At 41.5% G+C, this 20,514-nt stretch overlaps 2 protein-coding genes across 2 annotated transcripts; both read left to right on the forward strand.

Moving 5' to 3' along the window:
* Nucleotides 1-2,918: 2,918 nt before the first annotated feature.
* On the forward strand, nucleotides 2,919-3,857 carry LOC308251419 (olfactory receptor 7D4-like; the record flags this gene model as incomplete). Its single annotated transcript, XM_080674805.1, has 1 exon — nucleotides 2,919-3,857. One exon carries the CDS (start codon nucleotides 2,919-2,921, stop codon nucleotides 3,855-3,857), a length of 939 nt encoding a protein of 312 aa, XP_080530931.1.
* A 10,215-nt stretch (nucleotides 3,858-14,072) lies between these two features.
* LOC308251421 (olfactory receptor 7D4-like) lies at nucleotides 14,073-15,011 on the forward strand (the record flags this gene model as incomplete). The annotated part of the gene is made up of 1 exon (XM_080674807.1): nucleotides 14,073-15,011. One exon carries the CDS (start codon nucleotides 14,073-14,075, stop codon nucleotides 15,009-15,011), a length of 939 nt encoding a protein of 312 aa, XP_080530933.1.
* Between the last annotated feature and the right edge of the window lie 5,503 nt (nucleotides 15,012-20,514).

A 20,514-nucleotide genomic window follows, 5' to 3' on the forward strand; every position in this document is an offset into this window, starting at 1 on the left:
CTGGTCCTTTTCCATTTTTTTGGCATTCTCATTAAGGTCCTTGAAGGTCTCACTAAGCTCCTCGGAAGTCTCATCAAGTTTTTCAGCGGTTTTTAGAAGATTCTTGAGTAACCTTATAAATGTGGTTTTGAACTTTATGTCCAGTAGTTTGCTTTCCTCCATTTCTTTCATTCGTGACATGTTTCTTTGTCTCCGTATTTTGCTGCTTCCCTGTGTTGATGAAGTGGTTTTCTGTGGTAGGTGACCAGTGGTTCAGCCTCCCCTATCACCTGAGGTGGACACTTTTGGTGCACCCCTTTGTGGGCTGAGTGCAAAGTCTTGGTGTAGTTAAGCCTTGATTGCTGTTGGTACACTGGGAGGAATTGACCTCCAGGCCAATTGGCTGTGAGGACCTGCTGTGTCTATAATGGAAGAACTGCTGTGCTGGAGACATGCTTATGGGGCAGGACTTGCTTCAGTGGGGCTTTGGTGCTCACTGAGTCTGCCTCTTGAATGTGTCACTTATGGATGTGAGTAGTTGAAATCTGGTGTCTCACACTGACCAGTAGATACACTAGCTTCTGGATCTCCAGTGGGGTGCAGGTCAGCTACTGTCTGAGGCCACCCAGCAGGAGCTACAGCAAGAACTACAGTTTTCTCCTCTTTGCTTGGGGTTTGGAGGTTTTGGAGCTGTCTGACCAGAGCTGCAGTTTGTTAGGTTAAGCTGCAATCAGGCAGGCCATTTATATGCAAAAGCCACTGCGTGGAGCTTGGGTGGGTTTGTAGATTGTGCGGGGTGAGGTCTCAGGGAGTCACTGGGCTAGGGCGTGGCAAACAGCGATGGCTGCCAATCAGCAGTCTCTGCATCTCTGCATTTCCACGTCCCCGCATCCTGCACCCTAGCACAGTAAACAATGATTGCTGTGCACACCTCTGCAAGAAAGCCACCCTCACTTTCTGACCCGATGGCAGACAGTCCAGCTTCTCCCCGTAGGAGTTTGGGTCCCCAGCGTCTCCCCAGAAACTGGAGTTCAGAGTAATTGGGAGTTTGTCTCCCTTCAGGTTGAAAAAAGCAGCGCACCCAGTCGCCCGCCGCCAGCCCGATTTGTGCACCTCCATACCTCATCTTTTTAGCACTTGTGCATGTCTCAATGCTCTTTTCTCTTTCCTTCTAGTTGTAGAACTTCCATTCAGCCAGCTTTCCCGCGGTTCTGGGTGATAGATGTTTTGTCTTTTAGTTGTAGTTTTGAAATTGTTGTGCGAGGCAGCAGTTTAGGTGTTTACCTATGCCGCCATAAGAAATAGACTTACAAGTCCAGGAAGCACAGAGAACTCCAAACAAGAGGAACCCAAAGAGAACCACACCAAGACACATCATAATTAAAATGCCAAGAGCAAAAGACAAAGAGAGAATATTAAAAGCAGCAAGAGAAAAACAGTTAGTTACCTGCAAGGGAGTACCCATACGACTGCCAGCTGATTTCTCAACAGAAACTATGCAGGCCAGAAGGGAGTGGCAAGAAATATTCAAAGTGATGAATAGCAAGAACCTACAACCAAGATTACTCTGCCCAGAAAAGCTATCATTCAGAATTGAAGGTCAGATAAAGAGCTTCACAGACAAGAAAAAGCTGAAGGAGTTCATCACCACCAAACCAGTATTATATGAAATGCTGAAGGGTATTCTTTAAGAAGAGGAAGAAGAAGAAAAAGGTAAAGATAAAAATTATGAACAACAAAATGACAACAAATACATACCTATCAACAAGTGAATCTAAAAATCAAGTGAATAAAAAAATCTGATGAACAGAATGGACTGATGAATATAATAGAATCAGGGACATAGAAAGGGATTGGACTGACAATTCTCAGGGGGAAGGGGGTGTGAGGGGTGCGGGAAGAGATTGGACAAAAATCTTACACCTATGGATGAAGACAGTGGCGGGGGGCAAGGGCCTGGGGTGGGGTGGGGGGAATCAGGTGGAGGGGAGCTATAGGGGGAAAAAAGGGGAACACCTGTAATAATCTGAACAATAAAGATTTATTTTTAAAAAAAAGAACAGAAATTCACGTTTATCACATGTCTAGTGTATATCACAGGAACTACACTAGAAAAATTATATGCATCATATCATTTAATCACACATCTGTCCTACAATGTAGGGATTATTTACTACTCCCATGGAGAAGGTGAAGTATCTGCAGGTGAAGGAGATTCTTCAAGGTCACTTCGTCAAGGTCACAGAGATGTAATATGGTAGACCAAATTTTGTTCCAGGAAGTCTGACTCAGATCCTATATTTCAAATCACAGCTCTATACTTTACTTTGGAAGAGTTTTATATCAAAAATAATTGTGATGAAAGGATAGATTAATAATGCTAATAATAGCTATAAATTAGAAAGATCTTACTGTGATTAAAGGCATTTTCATACCTCACAATGATGGTCATAGCAGTAATCATATTTTAGAAAAAAAAACACAATAAGGCACATAGTTAACTGTGACATCAACATAAAGCATCAGGTCACAAAATTAAGGTTGTTTGAGTTGAAAACACATGTTTTATTCAGTATTATGAAATGAAAGTAGTGTGGAGATTAGGAAACACCTTAAATGTCTTTAGTTATTTTGGAAGGCTGCTATGAAAGAAGAAATTTGTTTATGTCCATAGATTTCAATAAGTGAATTAGAATCAGAGAGTTGAAGATAAAAAGACAAAGACTTCTGCTAAACTAAAGAAAGTCTGAATAATTACACAATTTAAAATAAAATTGGGTAACCACGTAAATGAGTGAATGACTGGCATTGGAATGACTACTAGATCATGAAGGATGCCCACACAAAGATGGAAACAGAAGGTGATAACAAGCTGAGATGCCTTTTGGCTGTTTACTGAATGTTGCTTTTCCTCCTTCTTTAGAATACACAGCAGCTGCATGGAAGCAAAAAATCACACAGAAGCATCAGAATTCCTGCTCCTGGGTCTCTCAGATGATCCTAAACTGCAGCCCATCCTCTGTGGAGTGTTCCTGTCCATGTACCTGTTCACTGTGCTTGGAAACCTGCTCATCATTGTGGCCATCAGCTCTGACTCCCACCTCCACACCCCAATGTATTTCTTTCTCACCAACCTGTCCTTTGTTGACATCTGTTTCATCTCTACCACAGTCCCAAAGATGCTGGTGAATATCCAGGCACAGGGCAGAAATATCTCCTACATTGGGTGCCTCATTCAGGTGTATTTTTTTACACTATTAGCTGGAATGGACAATTTCATTCTGACTGTTATGGCCTATGACCGGTATGTGGCCATCTGCCACCCCTTGTACTACATGGTCATCATGACCCCACGCTTCTGTGGCACTCTGGTTCTGCTATCTTGGTTCATCATGTTATGGGTATCCCTGCTTCATATTCTACTGATGAGGCTGCTGACCTTCTGTGTAGGCACTGAAATTCCACATTTCTTTTGTGAACTGGCTCAGATTCTCAAGGTGGCCTGCTCTGACACCCTCATCAATAACATCATCTTGTATGTGGCTACTGCGCTACTGGGCGTGTTTCCTCTTACGGGAATTCTGTTTTCTTACTCTAGGATTGTCTCCTCCTTAATGAGAATGTCCTCTGCAGGAGGGAAATATAAAGCATTTTCCACCTGTGGGTCTCACCTCTCTGTGGCCTCCTTGTTTTATGGGACAGGCCTGGGGGTCTACCTCAGTTCTGCTCTGACCCATTCTTCCCTACACAACTCAGTTGCCTCAGTCATGTACACTGTGGTCACCCCCATGCTGAACCCCTTTATCTACAGCCTGAGGAACAAGGATGTGAAGGGGGCCCTGAGAAGGCTCCTCAAACTAGCAGCATCTTGTCTATGATGGATCGCTGGCCTCAGAACTAAGGGTACATCGTGGGCCCCGAAGGTAAATGTTGCAAATTGAAATATCTGGTTCTTTTTCACACCTCAAAGACAGGCTTGATTTCTTCTATTTCCAAAGAATGTGTGATTTTGCTTTTGTTTGTATTTGTATTAGTCTCTTCTTAGCTACTCCCTCAAAAATTCCTTTTTTACTTTTCTTCCCTATATGCTGTTCACAATGTTTCATGTTTCATCAACATTCTTTCAGCTATTCTTAAGAATTCTAATTTTATGTCCTAGCTGGTTTACCTCAGTGGATAGAGCACTGGCCTGCAGAATGAAGGATCCCAGGGTTGATTCTCCATCAAGGGCATATGCCCATGGTGTGGGCTTGATCCCAGTGGGGGCATGCAGTAGGCAGCCAATCAATGATTCTCTCTCATCATTGATGTTTCCATCTCTCTCTCCCTCACCCTTCCACTCTCTGAAATCAATAAAATATATTTTTTAAAAATAATTCTAAGTTTCAATTTAAAGCACTTACCTTATCAAGTGCTGACTTAGTTTCCCAAAAAGTTGTCCTCATATGTTGCTGATCTTCACCTTAATTGAGTTGTATGCTTATTTTTCCAGATCAAATTATATGAAAATCATACAGTAATCAGCACAACATGCTTATGATATCAGGACTCTACTTGTTTCTTTATATAGATGACTCAATTTCATCTTAAAAGCATTTCTTTTAGATATTTTCGCTCATTCACTTCACTTTTCAAAGAAGAGACTGCAATGAAGTTGGACTACAGCCTGGCAAGCTGACTTTACTATCCTACCTTACATAGGAACTGTGATGTGGTTTTCAAGTTCAAAGTAGGAATCTAGATTTGAAAGATGGTTTCGTCGGATGCCCTATAGGAATTTACTGCCTGGAAAACTGAGAAGTGTCATTCTTTATTATCCTTCCTTCCTTCCATCCATCTTCCTTCATTTCCTTTTTTTTTTTTTTTTAATAGATTTTATTGATTTTTTACTGAAAGGAAGGGAGAAGGATAGAGAGTTAGAAACATCAATGAGAGAGAAACATCGATCAGCTGCTTTCTGCACACCTCCTACTAGGGATGTGCCCGCAACCAAGGTACATGCCCTTGACTGGAATCGAACCTGGGACCCTTCAGTCCGCAGGCCGACGCTCTATCCACTGAGCCAAACCGGTTAGGCCTCCTTTTTTATTTGACTTATATTTGCCATTATTGCAGTTTTGAGATAGACCTCTGAGATCCCAAACCGTGTAATAATGAGTACAATACAAAAAGAGTTGTTTTCTCATGTGATCTCATTTTATTATGGAACTCTGTAGGGGTGCCTCAGGAAGAATAGTTACACATTTGTGGAACAAGTTTGGAACTTAATTCTTTAGGGGAAGAATGTTAACAGAATTGAGTCTGCAAGGAAGCATGGAGGAGTACATGCTGTCAACATTTTCCCCACATTCCCTGAAATCCTCTCACCATTTCCATCGCATGACTGGCAACATCCAGTACCAGCAGGAACCTACTTTGCCCAATATGTGGTAGCAGAAGTGACAGGGAATTATGTCCCATCAGAGACAGCTCTTGATGGAGAGGTGTAGAGTATAGCATGTCTTTCATCCTTTATCTGGAATAATGCTGAGGTTTGTGTTTTTTACCATTTATCGGAATTTCCCGTGGAGATGAAATCTCTGTTTATTCACAGTGGTTGGTGCCATAATGCAAGCTTCATTCGATATATTTTCTTTTGTGTATCAGTTCCCCTCTCTCCCATCCATGTTCCTGGCTCCTTCCAATAAAGTGTTTGCACATAAATCCTTGGCTCAGCATCTGCTTCTGCATGAACAAAAATCAATACAGGGGCTAATAATGTGACCAATTAAGGTAATATCATGAAAGGAATTAGGGACTTTGGAGAAAAAACAGAAACCAATTGTTTGGGATATAGGAAGGATTGTAAAATTACTCAAAAGCCATAATTTGTTATAGAGGAAAGACTTACTTGGTGAGACTTAAATTTATCTTGATTTAATTTAATCCAATGTGTATTTATTGTCTACTCTACAAATTGAGGAAGGAACCAGCGAGATACATATGATTGCACTGTGGAGTGGTAAGCATCAGAATGTTGGTGTGTAGCAGGTCCTGTTCAAACAAACGTTTTTAACTCACATTGAGTAATTCCAGAAAAAACTTTTTAAAATTTATGTTTTAATGTTTTATTGAGATATAGTTTACACACATAAAATTCTTCAATTGATGTAGTAAGTTAAATTATCTTAGTAAATTTATAGTAGAGTTATGTAATCATTAACAAAATCCAATTTTACAGTCATTATCACCTTAAAAATACCTTTTTACCCGTTTAAAGTTAATTACCAATTTCACTTTAGCCCTAGAAAACCCCTGATTACTTTCTGTCTTAATACATTTGTGTTTTCTACATATTTTATATAAATTGAATCATAAATATGTGGCCTTTTGTATCTGTCTTCTTCTATTTGGTGTGTTTTTTGGGTCATTCATGTAGAAGTATGTGTCAATATTTTATTTCTTTTATTGCAGAACTAGAGGCCCAGTGCATGAAATTTGTGCACAGGGTGTGTGTGGGGAGGGGTGGGGGGAGGTTGTGGGTGTGTGTGTGTCCCTCAGCCCAGCCTGCATCCTCTCCAATCTGGGACCCCTCAAGGGATGTCTGACTGCTCATTTAGGCCCCATCCCACCAGGATTAGGCCTAAACGGGCAGTCAGACATCCCTCTCACAATCCAGGACTACCGGCTCCCAACCGCTCGCCTGCCTGCCTGCCTGATTTCCCCTAACCACTTCTGCCTGCCAGCCTGATCACCCCCTAACCACTCCCCTGCCAGTCTGATCAATGCCTAACTGCTCCCCTGCTGGCCCAATTGCCCCTAACTGCCCTCCCCTGCTGGCCCGGTCACCCCTAACTGCTCTCCCTTGCCAGCCTGGTCGCCCCTCACTGCCCTCCCCTGAAGGCCTGGTCACCCTCAACTGCCCTCTCCTGCAGGTCTGGTTCCCCCCCCCCCAACTTCCCTCCCCTGCAGGCCTGGTCCCCCCCCAACTGCCCTCCCTTGCAGGCCTGTTCCCCCCCCCCAACTGCCGTCCCCTGCAGGCCTGGTTCCCCCCAACTTCCCTCCCCTGCATGGCTGGGTCTCCCCCAACTGTCCTCCCTGCAGGACTGGTCGCCCCTAACTGCCCTCCTCTGCCAGCCCAGTCACCCCTAACTGCCCTCCCCTGCAGGCCTGATTGCCCCCAACTGCCCTCCCTTGCAGGCCTGGTCCCTCCCAACTGCCCTCTCCTGCTGGCCATCTTGTGTCCACATGGGGGTAGCCATCTTGTGTGTTGGAGTGATGGTCAATTTGCATATTGCCTCTTTATTATATAGGATAGGCTTCTATTGTATGTTTATATCTCATTTTGCTTATCCATTTACAGTTGATAAACATTTAGATATTTCCAGTTTGGAGATATTAATAATGCTGCTGTGAACATTGTGCTAATACACATTTTCATTTGTCTTAGGTAGATACCTTGGAGTGAAATTACTGGGTCATATGGTAAATATATGTTTAACTTTTTATGACACTGCCATGGTACCTTTTAAAGTGGCTATACCAGTTCAAATTCTCATGATGAATTCATGAAGGTTTCATATTTTTCCACATCTTCACAATACTTAGTATTCATGAAAAAATTGCTAATAGGAGAATATGCTTGCATACTGAATAAAAATGAGAAGAAATTTAACTGGGGAATATGTTAGGTAACATTCAAGAGACATTTAAGAGTCTGACAATAAGCAAGCTATATGGAACTATGACTGAGTTACTAGAAATAGGTTAGATACATAGATGGACATCATACCACTGAGGTCATTATAACTTTTTCATTAGTTTATACAGCAAATGAAATTATTGCTTCTATTCCAGCCCTAAGGCCTTCTTCTCCATGCAAAGGCTCTATTGACTAGAGGTTGCTATTTTAGGTTCATTCTGTCTGAACCTGGGGAAAACCAGGGTCTTCCCTTCACTACATTTTTATCTGCATTTTCCATTTTTTAATCTTCTCGGTCATGGTAGAATAGTATTCATCCAAGAGTGGTTTTGCTTTTAAGAAAATATAATGCACGTTTGGATATCAGTTGTGACCTTAAGACCACCTACAGAAGCAGAAGCTATAGATTGTCCCACTGATCCTCCTCTTATTAGTGTATCTCATTCACCTTCTTCCCCTATAACAGACTAATAAAAATCATGGAAGAGGTTCTCCCAAAATTTATACAAAAAAGTTGATTCAAGCAAAAACAAAATAATCAAATATAAATAAATTGGAGCACATCCAATCAAAAAGCTTTGCATAGCAATGGAAGTCATCAACCGAATGAATAAGCAAACTTCAGAAATGGAGAATATAGCCGAAACCGGTTTGGCTCAGTGGAAAGAGCGTTGGCCTGCAGACTGAAGGGTCCCGGGTTCGATTCCGGTCAAGGGCATGTACCTTGGTTGCTGGCACATCTCCAGTGGGAGGTGTGCAGGAGGCAGCTGATCGATGTTTCTCTCTCATTGATGTTTCTAGCTCTCTGTCCCTCTCCCTTCCTCTCTGTAAAATATCAATAAAATATAGAAATGGAGAATATATTTGCAAATCATATATCTTATGAGAGGTTAATATCCAAAATATGTTAAAAACTCATACAACTCGATAGCACAATCCAAACAATCTAATTTAAAAATGGGCAGAGGATCTGAATAGGCATTTTTCTGAAGATGACATATAGATGGACAAGAGGTACATGAAAATGTGATCAGTTCAAGATGGCAGCAGAGCAGGTGCAAGGTACACTCACCTCCTCCCAGGACCAAACTGGAATTACAACTAAAACATAGAACAATAAACCTGAATAACCAACTGAAGACTAGCTGCACAGAAGTCTTATAACCAAGGATTTACAGAACAAGCTACATCCAGACTGGTAAAAAAGTGTGGAGACACAAAAATGGCTGTCCTCACACTCATGGGCAGAAGCTGAGGTTCTGGAGGGATATCTCAGCTGCAAAGTTCCTGCTGAGAATCATGGGGATCTCAATCCCATGCCAGGCTCTGCAGCCCAAAGAACCAGAGCCGGGAAGAGATGCACACATAACAAATGCCTGTGAAAATCAGCGCCCACATTTGGTTGGTCCTTTCAACAGAACCAAACTACTTAACAGCTCTGCTTCTCTTTTGAAAGGACCTCTTTGCCTTGGTGACACTATGGACACCAAGTGATCCATGAACCCTCAAAGGGTTTTCAAGGGAAGAACATCACAGGAAGTTGGTTTCTGACTTTGGTTCCTGAGGCAATTAAACATTCCTTAGGAGACACCTTGTCACTTTTATTTTTTATTTTATTTATTTTAAATTTTTTATTGTTGAAAGTTTTACATATGTCTCCTTTTTCCCCCATTGACCTCTCCCCAACCACTCCAGCCCCCCAGCACACGCCCCCACCCTCCTATTGTCTGTTTTCATTGGTCATGTTCATATGCATGGATACAAGTCCTTTGGTTGATCTCTTACCCCTCCCCCCATCCTCCTGCCTTCCCTCTGAGGTTTGATGGTCTGTTTGATCCTTCTATGTCTCTGGATCTATTTTTGTTCATCAGTTTGTGTTGTTCATTACATTCTACAAATGAGTGAGATCATGTGATATTTATCTTTCTCCAACTGGCTTATTTCGCTTAGCATAATGCTCTCCAGGTCCATCCATGCTGTTGCAAATGGTAAGAGTTCTTTCTTTTTTACAACAGCAGAGTATTCCATTGTGTAGATGTACCACAGTATTTTAATCCACTCATCTGCTGATGGGCACTTAGGCTGTTTCCAAATCTTAGCTATGGTAAATTGTGCTGCTATGAACATAGAGGTGCATATACCCTTTCTGGTTGGTGTTTCTGATTTCTTGGGATTCCCTTGGTTCTTGATATTTCTTTCTATAAATCTAACTTTCTCCAAAGCACACTGTAGATACTTTAGGGATGGAGGCACTGAAGATAAATGACTTTTCAAAGCTTATACATTTGTGAGCCAGAGCTGTAGTCACTCTCTTAGCCTAGAATACTTTCAACTAAGTTTCTCTCCCTTTCATGTGAATTGGACTTTAATCATTGCAGAAACTAGTCAAGCAAGAAAGTGTGCTTTGGAGTTTTCTGCCTCTTTAAGGGCTTGACACTTACATATATGTTTGAAAATGCACCAAATGTATATTTGGTGCACCTTGTCACTTTTAAGTCAAATCAAAGGAAGGAGTGTTTCTCCTTGGAAGAAATAAATTTATCTCCCACCTTTGATGCTTATACAGACACAGCATCAGAGAAATTTTTTTCCATTCTTTTATCTTTGCACCCCATGGGATCTGAATTGTTTGGAGAGTGAAAAGACAATAGAACAATTTATTTAATGAAGAGCTCTGAGAATTTGACCCTTGAGATGCTTGAAACTTTAAACGTGTTCCTTTTGCCACTTTCCTTAATTCTCTGGTCTCAGCCAAATAAAAGCTCAATTGAGCTTCCCAGGGACAGACCTTGGAGAACAGAAAGCTTTAGTGATATCCTTCAGAGAAGGTCATTGTATTCCAGAGAGCGCTGGTGCGATGAGAAAGAAATGAGACAAAGTGGGTACTGAGCTTTACCTCTGGAATAATTAGACTGGGACAGTCCTGTAGTATATAGTTTAAGACAATGAAGTCCCTGTACTTTGAAGGTACGTCAGTTTTCCCTGAAACCTGTCTTTTAAAGTCTTTGTTCTAATTTCTTCTCCCTCTCTTTGGAGTCCAGAGCCTCTCCTCAATAAAAATTATTTTCCGAAGTATCTCCACTTCTTTTCTACCCTTTCCCATAACTGTAGGCTATTCTTGATTTCCATGTTCAACAATTTATTCATGAACTACTAACTGGTTTGAGGTATTGTCTATTTTGTTACTAATATGATTGGGTATCTTTATTGCATTCCCTACCTATTTTGCAGCAGATTTGACTTACTGATAAAACTTAATAATTCTATATTGTTGTTATTGTTGTTTCACCTCAGTGTCCACAATATTATCTACAAATAATGTAATTATTTCTGTCATTCAGTTCTCAGGCTCATTTCTTTGCTTCATTTTGCCACTCTCCTTAAATGTTCAGCAGAATATCAAATAATTAAATTTGGAATTGGCTGTATTGGTCTGTTCATGAATTTAACAAAAATATTTAGTGAGTTAATGTAGAATATCATGTTGTCTGCTGCTTTAAGACAACTGTTCTTTATTGAATTAAGAAATTGTCATTGGTTTCTTCATTTAGCAAAAGGAAACCAATTATATGATGAGCTTGAAGATTTCTTTTTTGTGTTATAGTTGATGCTGTATTATACATCTAACATTGTATATGTTGAGCACCTACTTTGTGCCAGGCACCTGATAAGTCCCTGGAATGACAATGGTGAGCAAAAACAGCTACAACTTATAACCCACAAATGAACATAAAGTTATCAACATGAGAGGCACTTTAAAGAATAGTACAGGATGCTCCAACTGTGGGCCTCACATACTCTGTCCCTCCTGACCCCAATTATCTGTTTGTTATCTCACTGGTCTCTCAAATCCCTTCTGTTATCAAGCTCACCGACACGTGTGCAACTGGAAATTCAGTTCTCTTAGTCCCAAATGCTTGTACTTTTTTAATTTCTCCTAATTCACAATTATCCATCCTTCCTCTCATAGTTCAAGTATTCGTATTTTAGAGTAGCCTTTTCTACCCATCTCCACAGACTCAATGGATCCTCAGTAATATTTTTTCTCTCCTTATTTAATCTGCATCCTCTAGACATTAGTAATAGTGGAACATCTTTATAATTGAAACTATAAACGTTTACTTTCTTTTTAAATTAAAAATAGTGGGAGATAATATTGGTTAATAACAATGCATAAGTTTTAGGTGTAAAACTTATAATACATCATCTGTATATTATATTGTGTGCTCACCACTCAATGTCTATTTTCCATCCATCACCAAATATTTGACTCCATTTTACTTCCTTTATTTTCCCCCAAATCTCCCCCTATGGTGACCACCATACTGCTATCTATGTATATGAGTTTGATTTATTTGTTCATTTGTTGATTTCTGTTTTATATCCAACATATGAGTAAAGTCATATAGTTCTTGTTGATGTCCATCTGACTTATTTCACTTAGGATGATACTCTCAAGATCCATCCATGTTGGCACAAATGGCAGTATTTCATAGTTTTAATGTCTGAGAAGTATATGCACCACATCTTCTTTACCCAATCATCTGTCAAAGGACACTAAGGTTGTTTCCATGTCTTGGTTATTGTGAATAATGCTGCAATATGCATAAAGGTACATACATATATCTTTATCAATAAGTGTTTTCAAATTTTTCAGTTGGATACTCTGAAAAGGGATTCCTGGGTGATAAAGTAATCTATTGATTATATTTTTTTATAAACCTCTATACTGTTTTGCATAGAGGCTGCACCAATTTTCATTCCCACAAACTTTCACTTTTCTCCACATCACCTCAAAAACTTATTTCTTTTCTTATTGATAATAGCCATTTTAACGGGAATGAGGTGGTATCACATTGTGGACTTTATTTGCATTTCCCCTATAGCTAATGCAATTGAGCATTGTTTCATATATCCGTTAGCTATCTGTATGACTTCTTGGGAAAAGTATCTGTTCAGGTCCTCAGCCCATTTTTTAATTAAACTGTTTGTTTTTGTTGTTGTTCAGTTGTATGAGCTCTTATATACTTTGGATATTAGCCCCTTTATCAGAGGTATTATTTACAAATATCTTCTCCCATTAGACTAGTTGTCTTTTTATTTTCAAATCTTGAATTTGCCTTTCAATTTTTAGGATAATTTCATTTATAGACACTTTGAATAATTTTAAATGAAGCCTATTTTTTCAGTTTATGCCACTGATTATAATGCAACACATCTCCACTTGAGAGCATTTAAACATGCACACATGCCATCACACATGCTTTCTATTTTATTAAAATGGTAGTGTGCTTTTGTTCTCCCCTAGTATCAATGTAGTCTATATGTATCTTCCTCTTCTTAGAAGATTCTACTTGCCATGAAGTCTCTGAAAGAGGAAGCCATAAGGATCTTCATTAATTAGAAGCGCTGCATGGCAATAAATAATAAAGGTAACAAACCAGTTAAGTTTATGATGACAACTGCCAAAGTTTAAGAGAAATACTAATAATGATAACCATGCAAGACAGATTTATTGTGATGTTAAGAACGGAAATTCCCTTTTGTCACATGTCCACTTTATGTCACAGAAACTACACTAGAAAAATTATATACATCATCTCATTTCATTACTCATCCATCTTATATTACAGGGAATATTTACTACTCCCCTGGTGTAAGTGAGGTATATGCAGGTAAGAAGGATTAAATAACTTTGTCAAGATCACACATATGTAACATGGTAGACTAAATTCTACTCCAGGAAATCTGACTCAAGATCCAACTTTCTAAATCACAGCTCTATACTGTATTTAGAAAGAGTTACATATCAAAAACAATTGTAATGAAAGAATAAATTAAAATGATAACAATTACTGTATTTAGTGAGAACTTACTAAAATTAAAGGCATTTTTGAACCACACAAAGTGGTAAGAGCAGTAACCATATTTATAGAAACAAATGCAATGAGGCACTTGGAGAGTTAACTGTGACATCAATATAAAGCATCAGGTCACACAGAATTAAGGATGTTTGAGTTAAAAAGACATGTGTTAATTACCATTATAAAATGAAAGAAACATGGAGGTTATTAAAGAAAAGGCCTTAAATGTCTTTATGTATTTGAAAGGTTCATATAAAAGAAGAAATTGATTAATGTCCATAAGTTCAGATAACTGAATTAGAACCAGTCTGTAGAGCATAAAAAGAGAAAGTTTCTGTTAACTTAATGAAAGTCTGAATAATTACTACAATTTAAAATAAAATTGGGTTACCACTTAAATGAGTGAATCATTGTCATTGGATTGACTACTAGATCATGAACGATGTCCACACAAAGGTGGAATCAAAAGTTGATGACTCCCCTAGATGCCTTTTGGCTGTTTATTGAATGTTGCTTTTGCCTCTTTCTTCATAAGAAAAACCAGCTGCATGGAAGCAGAAAATCACACAGAAGTGTCACAATTCCTCCTCCTGGGTCTCTCAGATGATCCTAAACTGCAGCCCCTCCTCTGTGGAGTGTTCCTGTCCATGTACCTGTTCACTGTGCTTGGAAACCTGCTCATCATTGTGGCCATCAGCTCTGACTCCCACCTCCATACCCCAATGTATTTCTTTCTTGCCAACCTGTCCTTTGTTGACATCTGTTTCACCTCCACCACGGTCCCAAAGATGCTGGTGAATATCCAGGCACAAAGGAAAAACATTTCCTACATTGGGTGCCTCATTCAGTTGTATTTTTTTATGATTTTTGGTGGAATGGATCACTGCTTCCTGACTGTGATGGCCTATGACCGGTATGTGGCCATCTGCCACCCCCTGTACTACACAGTCATCATGAACCCACGCTTCTGTGGCACTCTGGTTCTGATATCTTGGTTCATCATGTTATGGGTCTCTCTGCTTCATACTCTTCTTATGAGGCAGCTGACCTTCTGTGTAGGCACTGAAATCCCACATTTCTTCTGTGAACTGGCTCAGATTCTCAAGGTGGCCTGCTCTGACACTCTCATCAATAACATCGTCCTGTATGTGGCTACTGCCCTTCTGGGTGTGCTTCCTCTCACAGGAATTCTGTTTTCTTACTCTAAGATTGTCTCCTCTTTAATGAGAATATCCTCTGCAGGAGGGAAATACAAAGCATTTTCCACCTGTGGGTCTCACCTGGCCGTGGTCTCCTTGTTCTATGGGACGAGCCTGGGGGTCTATCTCAGTTCTGCTCTGACCCATTCTTCCCTACAAAACTCAGTTGCCTCAGTCATGTACACTGTGGTCACCCCCATGCTGAACCCCTTCATCTACAGCCTGAGGAACAAGGATGTGAAGGGGGCCCTGAGAAGGCTCCTCAACCTAGCAGCACCTTGTCTGTGATGGATCACTGACCTCAGAACTAAGGGTATATCGTGTGCCCAAAGGTAAATGTTGCAAATTTAAATATCTGGTTCTTTTTCACTCCTCAAAGACAGGCTTGATTTCTTCTATTTCCAAACATGTGTAATTTGACTTTTGTTTTTGTATTAGTTTTTCTCAGCCACTCCCTCAGAAATTCCTTTCTGACTTTTCTTTTCTATATGGTTTCCACAGTGTTCCATGTTTGGTCAGCATTCCTGCAGCTATTCTTAAGATTTCTAACTTTAAACTTAAAGCACTTATCATATCAAGTTCTGACTTGGTTTCCCAAAAAGTTGTCCTCATATGTTGCTGATCTTCACCTTAATTTTGTTGTATGCTTGTTGTTGTTATTGTTTTCAGAAGAAATTATATGAAAATCATATATTCATAGAACAACGTGCTTAGGATATCAGGACTCTACTTGTCTCTTCACATGAATGACTTGATTTCATCTTTAAAACATTTCTTTGACATTATTTTCTCACTTCACTTTTCAAAAGAAGAGACTGAGTTGAAGTTGGACAACAACCTGGCCAGCTGACTTTGTTATCCTACCTTTCACAGGAACTGGGATGTGTGATTTGCAAGTTCAGAGTAGGAATCTAGATTTGAAAGATGTTGTCTTCAGATGACATATAGGAATTTACTGCCTCGAAAACTGAGATGTGTCATTCATTGTAATTCTTCCATCCATCTTTCTTCCTTTCTTTTCTATTTGACTATTATTTCCTATTATTGCAATTTTGAGATAGACCCTCTGTGATACAAACCCATGTAATAATGAGTACAGTAATATGAGTTGTTTTCTCACATGATTTAATTTTTTTGGAACTCTGTGGGGGTGCCTTAGAAGTAATAGTTACACACTTGTGGAACATGTTTAGACCTTAATTCACTTGGGGGAAGAATGTTAATAGAATTGAGTTTGCAAGGACACAATTTTATTGACTTGAGAGAGAGGGAAAGGGAGAAGAGAAGAGAGAGAGAGAAAGAGAGAGAGAGATCAATGTGAGAGTGAAATGTTGATCTGTTGCCTTCCCCATGCCCCCGAATTGGGTCAAACCCAGAACCTGTGTATGTGCCCTGACTAAGAATCCAACTAGCAACCTTTCTGTGTATGGAACAAAACTCCAACCAACTGAACTACACCAGCCAGTGCTAACCCAATTCTATTTGAAATTAATTTTTCTTAAAGACAATTTTCCTTATATCAACTCGCTAAAGCCAACTCTGATCTTTATTTCTCTTGCCAGGTCACACTATGATTTAATTTTGGACAAAATACAAAGGAGAAAGGTAAAGAAATTGATGTAACAAACACCTAAGGAATTTCCACATCAGTAAAATGGGGTAACAATTGAACTTACCTTATTGGTTTGTTTTAAGAAATTAAATTAAATTAAACCTAAAGTACATGGACAAGTGGATTTCAGTCCTAGTTGATTATTATGTTTACCTGTGAATATTGTAAAATGTACTGAAGCCTCATCACAACCTAGGAGCAATTAAATAATAATCTCTACAGTTCTTAGTGGTAGTAACACTGCCTTAGAATACTACCAGGCACTTAGAAATTGTTCAATTAATCTTTAGCTATTATAACTAACATTAATATTAAAATATAAGCATTTAACATTATTTGCTTCCAAATTCATGTTTTATAGAGATTTAAAACATTAGAATTTGTTTCCCTTAAATCCCTGCATGATGCCATTGCCCTGCACACTTGTCCCCCAAAAGCAAACATTGTCATTAATTGATCACAATAACAAAACCAAGGATAAAATCATATGATCCTATCAATAGATACAGAAGAAGCATTTCACATGGTACAGCATCCATTTATAATTAAAACATTAAATAAAGTTTGTATAGAAGAAAAGTACCTGAACATAATAAAGGCCATGTGTAACAAACCTTCAGCCAATGTCACACTCAATGGTGAAAAACTGAAAGCTTTTCCTCTAAAACCATGAACAAGACAAGGATTCCCACTCTCACCACATTTACTCAACATAGTTCTAGAAGTCCTAGCCATAGCAATCAGGCAAGAGAAATAAATAAAAGGCATCCAAATTGGAAAGGAAGAAGTAAAAGTGTCACACTTTACAGATGACATGATTCTGTATATTGAAAACCCTAAAGACTCCACCAAACTCTATTAGAAACAACAAACAAATACAGTAAATTTGCAGGATATAAAACCAATGTATAAAAATCCATTGCTTTCAATCTATATATATAAAGAGCCAGAGTCATAACATCCACAATGACCAGAGGCTCGACCGAATGCCAGGCTGTGCATGCAGCAGGAGAGTGGGCTGAACTGCTGACCTCTCGGAGAGAGAGAGAGAGAGAGGTGGGGCTGATCAGCAGCAGCAGCGGCTGCTGGCAAGGTCCGGATAGAGAAGTAGGGTGATCAGACTCTGCTTCTCTCTTCTGGCCTCGCCAGCAGCCAAGCCCCTCACTCTCTCCCAGAGGTCAGCAGTTCAGCCTGCTCGCCAGCAGCCTGGGGCAGCTACTGATCAGTCCAACCTCTACGATCAGGCCTGGAGATAGGCCTGAAGATTCTGACTGTCATAGAAACCAACCAATCAGAACCAAATCTGGGTGAACTGCGAGGAGCCAATGGCTGCCTAGGAGATAGAGCTTTTGATGCTGACTGGCATAGAAACTGACCAATCAGAACCAAATCTGGGTGAACTGCAAAGGCAGAACCTAAGGTGGGGGCTGAGGAGGGGTTTTAAGGTCAACAGCTGTTTGGTGTAAGGTGTAAGAAAGTGATTCAATTTTTTAATGACCAGTTTGGCAGTATAGTGCATATGGCTGGCTATCAGTCCAGATATAGGGATTATGTGTTTTTGTCTGCCAAGAGCATCTTCTCCTGCTGAAAAAGTCTGCCCCCATTTAAACAATCTTATCCTATATAATCTATCTATACTAATAAAAGGGTAATATGCTAATTCGACCAGGTCGACTGGCCATCTTCCAGACCTCCGACTTCCTTCCAGATAAAGCCATGGTAGTGGGGGCCACAGCAGAGGCAGTTAGGGGTGATCAGGCTGGCAGGCAGGCGAGTGGTTAGGAGCCAGTCATCCCGGATTGCAAATAGGATGTCCCACATTGGAGAGGGTGCAGGCCGGGCTGAGGAACCCCCCTCCATGCATGAATTTCATGCACCAGGCCTCTAGTTAATAATAATAAAAGTGTAACATGCTAATTAGATGTCCTTCTGGACCACCTTCTGGACAAAGCTGGGGCTGCTAGGGAAGTCCGGTGCCAGCAGCCAGGGGAAGGAAGGCCTACTCTTGCATGAATTTTGTGCATCGGGCCTCTAGTCTCTATATATAAAAGCCTAAGCGATTCTTTGGATGGAACAACTCAACTGGAACGACCGGTAGCTATGACACACACTGACCACCAGGGGCCAGATGTTCAACGCTGGAGCTGCCCCAGCCCGCAGGCCCCAATCACTGATGGGGCCTGCCAGCCAATCTCCTGGTCCCTACCCTGGCCAGCAGGCCCTGATCCCCCGATCGGAGCTGGGCCCCTGGGCTGGAATGGGGAACTGGGGATGGGTGGTGGCAGACACAGCCCCTTTCCCAGGGGGTCTGAGGGCCAACTCCCTCCTCAGGGCTGGTGGCCAACCTCCCAGGTCCCTCCCCCCAGACAGCAGGCCCTGATCAGCCCGCTGCCTGCCAGCTACAGTGGCAGTTGGCCCCTCCCCCTGGCCAGTAGGTACTGATCACCTGATCAGGGCTGGGCCCTGGGCTGGGACAGGGAACCAGGGGTGGCGGCAGACATGGGCAGTGAGGGAAGGAGGAAGGGGGGAGTTGGGGAAGAGAGGAACCTGATCGGCCCTGATCGGCGGCAAGGCCTAGAGAACCCATCCATGCACAAATTTCATGCACCAGACCTCAAGTATCCTATATAATAAAGAGGTAATATGCAAATTGACTGTCACTCCAACACATAAGATGGCCGCCCCCATGTGGACACAAGATGGCTGCCACAAGATGGCTAGCAGGGGAGGGCAGTTGGGAGGGACCAGGTCTGCAGGGGAGGGCAGTTGGGGGGGAACCCAGGTCTGCAGGAAAGGGCAGTTGAGGGGGACCCAGGCTGCCAGGGGAGGGCAGTTGAGGGGGACCAGGCCTTCAGGGGAGGGCAGTTGGGGGGGAACCCAGGCCTGCAGGGGAGGGCAGTTGAGGGGGACCCAGGCTGCCAGGGGAGGGAAGTTAGGGGCAATCGGGCCAGCAGGGAGCAGTTAGGCATTGATCAGGCTGGCAGGGAGAAGCAGTTAGAGGCAATCAGGCAGGCAGGCAGGCAAGCAGTTGGGAGTCAGCAGTCCTGCATTGTGAGAGGGATGTCTGACTGCCCGTTTAGGCCTGACCCCACGGACATCCCTCGAGGGGTCCCAGATTGGAGAGGGTGCAGGCTGGGCTGAGGGACACCCCCCCCCCCCCGCACGAATTTCATGCACCGGGCCTCTAGTACTAATAATAACACTTTAGAAAAGGAAATGAGTGACTGGCTCTGTTCTCAGGCTATCATGTTGTCTACCAGTGGGAAGGGACACAGGGCGCCAGAGGCTCCTGGCTGTGGCCCCTTCCACTTGCCGGGGACCTGGTGGACTCAGTGGACGATGTGGAGGGGCTGTACGTGGAGGTGGAGCAGTGTCCACTGTGCAACACCACCTGCTGGTGGCTGACCTGTGCCAAGTGCATTCAGAATGGTGATTTCACCTACTTCCATGGCCGCGACCATGAGAGGTTTATAGACAAGAAGGAACAGTTAAGCCAACTTAAGAGCAAGCAGGAAGAATTTCAAAAAGAAGTGTTAAAAGCTGTGGGAGGAAAATGGATAACAGATCAGTTGAGATGGGAAATAATGTCCTGCAAGGTGATGATTGAACAGCTGAAACTAACAATATGCAAAGGAAATGAAGAAATGAAGAAAAAGATCCGGAGGATGTGTCTTCAGAGAGGGACAGTGCCAGCACCGTGAGCAAGCTTGCTGAAGCCTGGAGGACGACTTACCACTCAGGCAGATGACCACAATGGGGGCACCAGCATCGGCATCACAGGGCCTCGGAGTAGCCTTCCCAGCAACGGGGACTACTCTGCTTACTCTAATTGGGCGGAAGAGAAGAAAACCACGCAGGGGTATGGTGAGAAGATAGTGTTTGGAAACTTTTATAAACATTTTTTCAATTGAGGTACAATTTATATAACAAAATGAACAGTTGTGAACAATTCAGTGGCATTTAGTACATTTACAGTGTTATAAAACCATCACAGCTGTCTAGTTCTAAAACATTTTCAACACCCAACATGGAAATTCCAGGAGGGAAGCAGTCACTCCCCAGGGCCCTCCTCGGAGCCGAGCCCTGGCAATCACTAATCTGTGCCCTATTTCTATAGTTGTGTCTATTCTGGGCATTTCATATAAATGGGATCACACACACAAAAAAAGAAAAGGAAAG

The sequence above is a fragment of the Plecotus auritus genome (assembly GCF_963455305.1).
Source record: "Plecotus auritus genome assembly, chromosome: 6".
Lineage (NCBI taxonomy): Eukaryota > Metazoa > Chordata > Mammalia > Chiroptera > Vespertilionidae > Plecotus > Plecotus auritus.